This window comes from Sceloporus undulatus, chromosome 1 (assembly GCF_019175285.1).
Source record: "Sceloporus undulatus isolate JIND9_A2432 ecotype Alabama chromosome 1, SceUnd_v1.1, whole genome shotgun sequence".
Lineage (NCBI taxonomy): Eukaryota > Metazoa > Chordata > Lepidosauria > Squamata > Phrynosomatidae > Sceloporus > Sceloporus undulatus.
This window is the reverse complement of record NC_056522.1, coordinates 267,756,286-267,767,118: the sequence shown is the minus strand read 5'-3', so window position 1 is coordinate 267,767,118 and position 10,833 is coordinate 267,756,286. Positions and strand designations below refer to the sequence as shown.

The 10,833-nt window shown below is 40.8% G+C and overlaps 1 protein-coding gene across 1 annotated transcript in view; it reads right to left on the bottom strand.

Annotated features, from left to right (window-relative positions):
• The window catches only part of SYT8 (synaptotagmin 8), a 28,924-nt gene that overhangs the window by 7,040 nt on the left and 11,051 nt on the right, over positions 1–10,833 (bottom strand). The window contains exons 3-6 of the mRNA XM_042437562.1: positions 8,590–8,750; positions 7,229–7,321; positions 6,254–6,421; positions 4,897–5,064 (exon numbers count right to left, since the gene is read on the bottom strand). Coding sequence (XP_042293496.1) covers positions 4,897–5,064; positions 6,254–6,421; positions 7,229–7,321; positions 8,590–8,750 — 590 coding nt within the window. The remainder of the gene's footprint in view (positions 1–4,896; positions 5,065–6,253; positions 6,422–7,228; positions 7,322–8,589; positions 8,751–10,833) is intronic.

The window sequence follows — 10,833 nt, the reverse complement described above, 5'->3', positions numbered from 1 at the left end:
GCGGGGGCCGCTGGAATCGCGGTTCCAGCAGCCTCCTCCTCCTCCTCCCGGCTTGGGAGCCAGCCTAGGCTGCCTCTCAAGCCGGGAGGAGGAAGAGGAGGCCGTTGGAACGGCGGCGATCGCTGCGATTCTAGCGGCCCCGCACCTGTTCCCTGCCTGGGATGCAGCCCAGGCTGGCTCCCAAGCCCTGGGCAGAAGGGAGCCGCCGCTGCTTAGCGCTGTAGCTGCGCAGCTGCGCACCTCTCATGCGGCAAAAGAAAAAAAAGCCGCGGTTTGGGCCGCCCGTGAGGAAGCTGCCTCTCTTTTATCCCGCCATACTCACACACTCACACACACACACACACACACACACACACACACACACACGTAGAACCGGGCATTGCTAATTTGTTGCAAGGGAAGGTCATGGTAACATTAAAACCAAGCAGGAATGTAGAGAGGAAACAGTAATGGGCACGTTGTATCGCGATTGTTAATGTGCATGAGCTGGCTCTCCAGCTGTTTACCGGGCTGTCATGACGGGACCTCCCCTTTCACCCCGGAAGCGTTTAAGGTCGCAACCCATGCCGGGCACCACTGAGCATGTGCGAGGCGGCCGATACGAATCGCCCAATCCTCATGTTGAGCGCCGGTGTGACTATACATTCTGCACTGAATACACTTCGCGCGAATGCGTATTGGCCAATTTGAATCCTGCCAATTCGTAGGGGCTCCCAGGTATGATCGTATTGAGCGAAATAACGTTAATTCGAACCGCCCAGTGCTGAAGTCCCCCAGTTCAAGACTCATCTGATAATGGCCATAAGAAAGAAATATCTCCGAACAGATTTCAAGACTTTAAGAGACAAACTTTAAAGAAAGTGTGGGTGCTCCAATGTTAAAACAATGACAATGATAAAGGGGTGTTTAACCCTCTCCCAATATCATTTCCACCAGTCTAAACTTCCCCTCTCATGAAGCTAATGTTAGCCCACTTGAAGAGAAAAATGCAGAAACTATGCAGGTATATTTTCTGTAATAATAGGGTCAATTGCAGCTTGTGGAGAAGAGGTTAATTTGGAGCATGGAAACAGCTTACAGTCCCTTCTCACAACACTGCTGCTCCATTCTAAACCAATCCCTATTTTAAACCCACACAAATGTATGGGGAGATCTGATCATCCCAATCTTACTAACTGAAAACACTGTTCTCTGGGAACATTTAAGACATGGACAGTATTTACAACACTGCATCTATTTCAGTGGTATGCACAACTGCAGAGTTTAGAATTATTATTACTTTTTGAGCTTGAGTTCCTAGAATCCCCCAGCCAGCAATCCAAAAAGTAATTTTTCCAAGCTCTGTAAAAATATATATCTTTTTTTTAAAAAAGAACCTGTCATGTTGTTACAGCTTGGTTGTATGCCTTCTCCTCCCCGAGAAAACTATTATTCATACTGAATTTACCTACAGGAAGAACAAGTTTTTTCTCAATTAATTTCAAATTATTTGAATGATTACCTGCTTTATTTTCTACATTTTCTCCATGTTTCAAACAGGTTGACTGCCCAGACAGAGCAACTTATAGATTCATTTGACTAAATTTTCTTTCACTGCTTTAGTGATTTTTGAAAGCACATTTTAAGAAGCTCAAACTGTATTGGGAAGATGGGTTTGTGATGTTCCTGTCATCAACCAATTATCACTGTTCACAGACAGCTTGTGCTGCAAACAAATAAAATGACTATTCCTTGTGCTTGACTCTGAAGAAATGGAGATTTGCTTCTATAAAAATAATGAGTACACTCATCCCTTCACATTTGCTGGGGTTAGGGGCACATGACCCCTGTGAATGTGAGAAAACCACACTATGTTTTTACCTGAGAGAATACTTCTCTAAGACTCTCTAGGTCCTCCAGTGCAATTCTGTGGTCAACATCTGCCAGACATTGACCATAGAATTGCATTAGAGGAGCTACAAATGCCTAGTGGAGTGTTCTAGGAATGTCTAGGTCCTTCAGTGCGACCTTTGGTTAAAGTTGACCATCTAATTCTACTGGAAGACCTAGATATGCCTAGAGAGAACATATTAATAAAATCAGTGAATAATCAAATCCACAAAAGTCAAATCTGCAGATGTGGACGGATGTATGTATACTTTCACATTGCCTCCAGTTCTCAAATTGTTGTATGTTTTTACACAAACAACTGTCGTTTATGTCCTATTTGCCATCATTACTGCCATAGTGCCCTCTAGGGGACCATTCAAAGTCTACATCAGCAATAAACCAATAATAAGTAATGATCCAGAGAGGTATAGTGATTTAAATTTTGGTTAAGAGTCTTGGAACCCAGAATTCAAATACCTGCTTTGTCATGAAAACCCACTGGGTGATAGCTTTGGCACTCTCTTATCCTTATAGGAAAGCAATGGCAAACCTCCTCTGAACAAACTTTGTCAAGAAAAGCTTAGGATAGAATCTCCATAAATTGGAGTTCATTTGAAGGCACATAACAACAAGATCACAAGAATTGCCTTGCTGTGGGGCTAATATATTAAGAATACCCACTTTCTGTTTATAATGATGTACAATTCAGCACCATGGAAAGCTCACAAGTTAGACACAATCATTTGTAAAGGTCTTTAGCTCCATTAAACTTTTCTTAACAGTGTCTGAAGAATAAAGATGTGCTTCTGTTTCATTTCATGTCAGAAGGCATAGAGGCATGAAGAATGTAATGTTCCAGATGTGCAGCTCTACAACAGCCTCAACAGATGTCAACCCCAGTAATGTTGCCATTGCTGTTTACTGGTCAGGAAGGAAAGAGAAATGAGGTTGTTCTTCTGGATTTCCAGCAAGACCCTGGAGATCCAGGAGATTGGCTTCATTCTTCTTCCTTCAGCTGTAGAACTGCATCTTGGATGGATGCTGCCTGGTCACCTCTCCACTCCCTCCCTTTCCATGCTTTTTTTTTTCCACCTACAATAAACAGAAGAGTATTTTTGGCTCCTATAGGGAGTAGAGACTTCTCTGAAGATGCCAGCCACAGATGCTGGTGAAACGTCAGGAATAAATTCTTATAGAACATGGCCATATCATCCGAAAAACCCACAAAAAATATAGTAGAGACTTACTGTACTTTTTTAAAAAATAACACTTGGAATCTGGGCCAGATCATGGTCCAAACCAACACCGGGGGACCTGCTCACCAAACCATGGGGATGACAACTCTAATTTAGTATGTAACAGCAAGTTTACTAACCATGACCATGACTGGCAGCTAAGGTCATATTGTGCCTGTGCTGTGCTGGAGGTTAATTTCATGATCTGATGGTCTGACTTTGACCTTTGAGGCCATCATGGCATAGAAAAGTGCTTCAAATATCACCTGACTCCATATTTACCTATCTCTGATTTAAGGTCTTCATTCAATTGTTAGTTCTAACCAGAATAGTCCCAATGGAACTTACTTAAGGGTTGACTTAAGTGTGTCCAGGAATGCAGCCTTAAACATTTAATAGTTGTGTCTGTGCAACTGTGGGTTGGGTTATAAAACTCTTAGATGCTCTGTGCATGCATATTGATGCAGGTTGGAGTGGCAGTGAGGATCTACTCTAACTGAAATTAGAAACTGGATTTAGGTCTAAGATTTTCAATGAAGGCCTCCCCTGGAGATGCCCTCCCCTTGTAAGGTGAGGCAGGTGGTTATTAAAGACAAGGTCTTCTTGGGGGTGATATCTAAGATGTAAAATGTTTTCCTTTGAAATGTTTTTTCAAAGGAATAATAAATGTTTATTATCCTTTTGGCCCCAAAGGAAGACTTTTTAAAATACAATTTTAATCCTGCTGATTGTTTTATATTGATGTTGTGGCTTTTAGCTTATTTTTTCTATGTACATGGTTTTGTAATCTGTTTTGCAAACTGATAAATATTGCAAACTGATAAGTTAACTGAAGCAGGATTAAAAAAAGGTTTTCTAAAAATATGTCTAATTTCTTATGTGATTACATGAGGAAATGTAGTTGGAAATGATTTCATGAATAAATGGAGAAATGTCAAACAGAGCTACAAATTAAGGCTTCAAAATCACAATGCAGGATTTGATAATTATTTTTCTGTTAGGATAGCTGGCTTTAACAAAGGGGCTATCTGCTTGGTCCAAAAGGCCTGTGTTCTCCCCTGGCTCATGTCATCCTGTTTGGATAATGCAGGCTATTTGCCCTGGGCTGGAATTAGACCAGGATCAAACAGAACAGATGTGGATCTAGCCCGATCCCAGGTCAAAGGGGCCTTAGTGAAGACAAAAGGATCCACTGTTTGCTGTGGAGTATCATGGAAACTCTGTGGCAAACCCCAGCAAACCATATGGCCCTGTGCACCCATTACCTCCCTCCATTGTTGCTGTTAGTGTGAAGACTCCCATCATCATGCCTGATGTGGTAACAGGGTGCCTGTTACCACATGGGTGCAGCCAGGCACACAATTTCCACATTAGATGTGTTTCTTTTCACTAGAAACAATAGCAGAGAGGGGTAAGGCACACATGGTGGTAGCAAGTCTTTGACATGCTAGCAGGCACACTTGTAAACACTCACAGGTCCCTCACAAGTCAAGGGACCAATCTAGTTAGGGATCTGGGTCAGGATAGCACAGGCTTGGCCTGTCTGCTCAGAGCCAAAGTCACTTTTGTTTGATTTATGTTTAATTAATTTTCTCCCATCTTTTTCTTTTATTTGGGAAAAGCTTATTTTCTCTATTTTACATTGTACTGATCTAAGGTTACGAGCAATAAAACTGAACTGAATTATATAGGAGTTGATATTTGATGGGGATAGTGGTGAAATCTACAGACAGTTCTAAATGTGTAGATACTTCATGAGATAATTTGTCCCTCACCTGTCCAAGTGACTAACCTCAATCTTGCTAGCTGCAGTGAGCTCATGCCATTGCTCCATGACATGCTGCAGGTCCACATCACCCAGAGGCAAGCGCATCTCACCAATGATGTCATGCTTGGAAAAGCGGTTGAAATCATACACCTGCATCACCAGTGTGTTTTCAGCTACATCTGCCTGGGGTATCTGGAGAGAAAGAGAAAGCAATCTGATTTCCAGCCTTCTATAATGGAGTTCAGTGATGTCATTGTGCAGTGAATCTATTCCAAGGTTCAGACTGAATTTTAAAAGAACCATCCAAGGTGCTGAACCTATCTTTTGGAGATAAGAGGTGAGCTTACTTTGACACAATAACTGCTATGTCTTATACAAGATGCAAACCTTCAACATAAGATGTAAATTTTGCCTCAGTGGATAGGACCCAAGGTCTACCTTGTTCAACAATAAGTCTCCATCAGTGGATAGAAAGATACATAAAGAAAGGAAGGAGGACATGATGGCAATAGCTGTCTTTTGCCATTTGCCTCCCACCAACTGTTACTCAAATATATCATCTGTGGACAGGAATGTTCCATTTTCACCTGTTATGACTACAAAAAGGTCTATCATCCATGGTCATCTTGTAATTTTAAAAGTAATTTTAAATGAGTGTCTATCATCACATCAGTGAATTGCAGGATTAATTGCACTGAGCATGGAAAATTCTTCTTTTTGTTTGTTCTAACCAATTTAGTTGAATTATCAAAACTATTTTTAAAAATTAACTTTTACTGCTGAATAGTCATCAGCTGATGTATCAATGCCCTTTCATTTTGTCTTATGCCAAATTAAAAAGCTTCAACATCTTAAAGCTTTCCTTTAAAAGGAAGCTACTCAGTTCAGTAATTTTAGGTCCCTCTCTTTATACCTCTGCCAGAAAAATGATTTGCTTTTGGAGATGGAGCAATATTGTCATAATTCATACTTTTGTATGAAGTGTTTCCTTATTTTCAGAATCAATAATGATCCTCATACAATGAGCATTCAGGATTATACATCTGTATGAACAGAACATGCTCATCAACATAGGCTATTTTGACTACATAATGGCAAATGTGCAGGTCTGATCCCAAATACATAATATGGAAGTTGCCCCATTGTTTGATTTTATTAATTAATTGACTTTATTAATTTGGCTTTGGATAGCCAAATTAGATTCAACATGGCAATTCTCTGGCCATTTACAAGAGTCATTTCACCTACAATATTCACTGGGTAGTACTGAAAGGTTTACCCAAAGGCCTTAATGTATTTCCTGTATGATGTAAACAAATATACTTGTTGCAACTCTGAACACAGCAGAAGTAAAGCAGTCCACACACAAGAAGATTCCTACCTGAAAAACGAAGCTCTCATTGAAAACTGGGTTGAGTGTCTTACGGTAAACTTTTGTTTCATATTTTTTCCTTATATCAGATGTCAGATATACAATCACATAAGGGTCGGAAGTACCTCCACTGTCCATGGCCTTCAGATCTGCTGCCTGCTTCACACCAACCTTCATCTTAAAGAGAATCAGTTCCAAAATATTAACATTGTCAGATGGTCATGTGTATTCAGTTTGGAACAGAGGATGTAACGAAGGAGAGAAGGAGAGATTGCATTCTGGGATGGGAAATGAACAGAAAACAGAGGATGCCAAGGGGAGGGAATCTGAAACAACCTGAAGGCATACAACACATGCACGTACACACCCAAGTTGACAGAATAGGCAAACGTTGCCGCCAGTTTTTTTTTAATAAATGAGAGGGGAAAGCACCCATTCCATTGGCCAATGGTTGTAGGATATGTCACCCTTGACGAAAGTGGAGATGAATTTGATTGACAACAAAGGAGGCTCAATTTTAAAGTGGTACTGCAAATGTGAACTTCAGAGGGGCAAATTGCATCGATCAAGGTAAAGAGTAGTGGGAACTTCTTTCTGGAGAGATTTGGTGCCAGCTCAGCAATTCCAGACTGGATCTACTCAGTGCAAGTGAGCTAGTGGGAATGGGGCCCCAATGACATTAAAGCTTCCTGCCACCCCTGCCAGCAAGAAGGCTATTGCAGGGACTGTTAGAGCTTGGAAACATTACATTTTAAAAAACCACAACTCCCTGAATGCTGGGAGGTGGTATCCTAAAAAGGAAGTATTTCAAGGTCAAGTTCAAGTTTTTACTCTAGTGGAGTAAGAGATAAAGCACTGAGGTGGTTATATCAAAACAAAGGCTCTGAAAGGCTGGGAAGAAGAGAAAAATCATTGTTGGGATAATATAAGTTTGGTAATAAAAAGGAATATACAGTTTTCACCCTAGGGTTAGTGAATCAATACCTCTTGGCTACGGAAGTCATATTCCAGGGAATACTGCAGCCGTCCTCGTTTCTCATCAAGTCCACACTCTATGTCATCCATCTCAGGCTGGACCTATATCAAGAGAGTAGCACCCTTGTGTTACAGTAAAGTTAAATCCCAATATTTAAGATACAAAAGAGAGCTTGCTAACTGCATCGCAACTCTAAGTCACACTGTCCGATTGTTTGCTCTATTGGAGACAGAGAATATCAGCTCAAAATCCACATTAGGTTCAACAGTGGCAGTGAGCACACTGCAAGTGAGATGTTAATGAAGAGTCGTTTTGGAATTAAGCAGGGAAAATCACAACTATTTGGCATGCCATCAGTGAGCACTAAAGACAAAAACAAAGAAATGGGCATGCATAAAAACTAGGCTCTTTCATTGTCAGTTGCTTCCAAAACAGGCTCTACTAAGATGTTAGAATTTGTCTTTCTCAGACTAGATTTTTTTTCTTTTTTTTGTATAGAAAACAGTATGCATAGATACTACCAGGGATACTTTCACACCAAACACTTATATGACTTTTATTCCACTTTAACTGTCATCCTTCCATCATGTGGAATCCTGGTATTGGCAGTTTAGCGATAGGTTTTGGGAATTTAGCCACGTCTGTTTAAAGTGACATTCTAATGCAATAACTGTGTAATATCAAGGGGCCCCAGGTTTTGGGAAAATTTCTCTCTCTCTCTCTCTCTCTCTCACACACACACACGCATACACCAGTCCTCCTCCACGTATTTTCACTTTGGCGCATAACACATGCTATTAGGGTACAATCCTGTACCACTGCTTGTACTCATTGTAAACATGGCTTCAGAATCTAGGAACTACTTAAGGTGTGATCATTCCCACTGATCACACCTTGCCAGACTCTTGTTGAATAGATTCAATGGCCTTTATTTCCTTGTATTTGTCAGAAGCAGGAAGCATTACAAGTTTAGCCAAGTCAGCTATCAATCTTAGCCTTTGCTGATACCAGCTAGATAGTATAAATGTGTCTTCCTACCCCATCCTATTGCTAAAGCCATGCTGCTTCATTCTACTGACTGTTTCCAGATTGTGTTGAATAACAACAACAACATTCCCTTACCCATCTCTCCCCAAAGTGTGAGACAAGATACAGCATAGATTAAAATACAATATGGAACTGACCATTAAACACATAAGTAAAAATACAGAATCATAGGATGAATGTGCAGGAGGAGCTACTGACAATCCCCTGAAAATCCCTTACTTGGTAAAATCATTTTTCAAATGTTGCCTCAAAATTCATTGTTCTTTGGTGATATTCCTGTCCTTGCTTGACCATAGGGAAGGGAGCAATGAGACAAACTTACCAGACTGACTGTGGTGGAGGAGCCATTGATGCTACCCAGGTTGAGTTTCTCTTTTTTCTTGCGCTTCTTCTTGCAGCAACAGCATTTGATGATGCAGATGATGATGAGAAGGAGGACTAGGCCCACTGCAATTGCAATGGCTATGAGAGCCCATCTTGGTACTGTTAAAGTGTTAGGAGACAAGAACAAAAGGAGATAAGGTGCTCATTCTTAGTCTTTATAGAAGCACCATTCTTCAAAGCCAATTGATACCACTGAGATTTCTAGTATCTCCTCCTGGCACCAGGAAGATAATTTTTCAAAGCCCAGAAAGTAATGTCAAAAATTAAGTGCTATTGCTCTACTAGTACTTTCAAAGCATGAGAGTAACTGGTTATGATTAGCTGCTTTCTAATAAATTCCTTTCTTTAGTAACAAAGGTGTATGTGTGTTGCATTGTTTGCCTTCAAGTTACTTCTGAATTCTGGGTTTTCTTGGCAGGTTTCTTCAGAGGGATTTGCCATTGCCATCCTTTGAGGCTGAGAGAGTGTGACTTGCTCAAGGTCACCCAGTGGTTTTCATGACTGAATGATGATTTTAACCCTACTCTCCAGAGTTATAGTCCATTGCTCAAAGTACAACACCAAGCTGGTGCATTGGCTGTGATCCTGTTGGCTACTATATGCCGGCATATAGTATATGTTGGCTTATAGATGGCAGTGAAAATGTTTCTGTCAAGAGGGAAAGCTGACTTGCCTGTGTTCACAAGTTATTAGCAAGGCAGCTTTTCAAGGCAACTGAGATAGCTTTGTCTACTGTCCCCTTGTAGCCAATACACACTGCTCCAAAAAGTGCTTCACACTGGCATAATGCATTGTGGAATTCCAGCCTGTGGTTGTAACTCAGTGAGGCATAACAGCACTATAACTGTAATTTGAGTTACTTTCATATTTATAAAGGTGTGGCCTCAGAGAAAGAAGAGGAATACTGCAAGGCTGGCTCATACTGTCTCTAATGCTCTGGTATGGTATGGGTAGTGATTGGAATAAGATTGTAGTACATTGTAGAACAAGACAGCAGCTTGAAGCATTCAGGGTTGTTTTTTTTTAAAAAAATACTAACTTTAATTACTTTTGAGAAATGGGTAAACAATGTTACCTGTTGGGGTTATAACTATAGTGGCAAATAAGTACTCTGAGGGCTTGGACTACAACAGCAACTAATTACTTTTCTTTTAAAAGCGCTCGGTACTTTCCATACAGTTTTTATTTCAGACACAAGAGATTGTTTCTATCAGTGCAAGAACTATGAACTGTTACTACATCCTGACTGGCCATGCTGGTTGAGAGCTTCTGGCAGATGTAAGCACCAGAAGTATCCCCCCCCCCCAAGTTCTGCCACAACTGCAACATGAAAAAAAGCCAACTGAATGTGTTTATCATACCACCTTCAGAAGTAACCAGTGGAATTTTACTTCATAGAATGTGTATTTCTAATTATCACAATGGCTTCCACCAGGTGGCAGAGTTAGTCACAGTGTCAGTTCCCTTTTATTTTGAAGGACAGCTGCTTGAGGTAATGTAGGGAGGGCACATTGGCTTAAAAACATGTAGAGCAGTGGTTCCCACACTTTTGTCCTCCAGGCGTTTTGAACTTTGACTCCCCAAAGCCCCAGCCAACTTGGCCAAAAGTCAGGAATGTTAGATGATGAAGTCCAAAACATCTGGCAGACAAGAGGGCCCATTCACACTGCACAATTTTAGTGCTATTAATCCATGTTAACTGCCATGGTTCCATTCTGTGGAATCCTGGTGTTTGTAGTTTGAGAAGAGCCTGTAATTCTTTGTCTGATAATTCTCAAAAACCCTTTCCCAAACTGCCAATCCCAAGATTTCATAAAATGGGACCATGACAATTCAAGTGGAATAATGCCACTATAATTGTTTAGTGTAAATGGGCCCAAGAGTTTGGGAACAACTGATGTAGGCAAGTCTCATCATGCAAACAGCCAAACAAAAATCAGGAATGCTGAGAGATGAAGTCCAGAACGTCTAGAGGACCGAAGTTTGGGAACAACTGATGTAGGGCAACACAAAAGAAATGAAAAGGTCAGCCTGAATGTTAAGACTCCCATAAAGGTCCATGGAACAGGAGGGGATTTGTGCACTCAGCTGAAATAATTTTGAGAAGGTTTGCAGCATTGTGTTGACTGCAGCAAAAAAAGAGTCTTGTGGCATCTTAAAGACTTAGCATAATGTTTTGTTG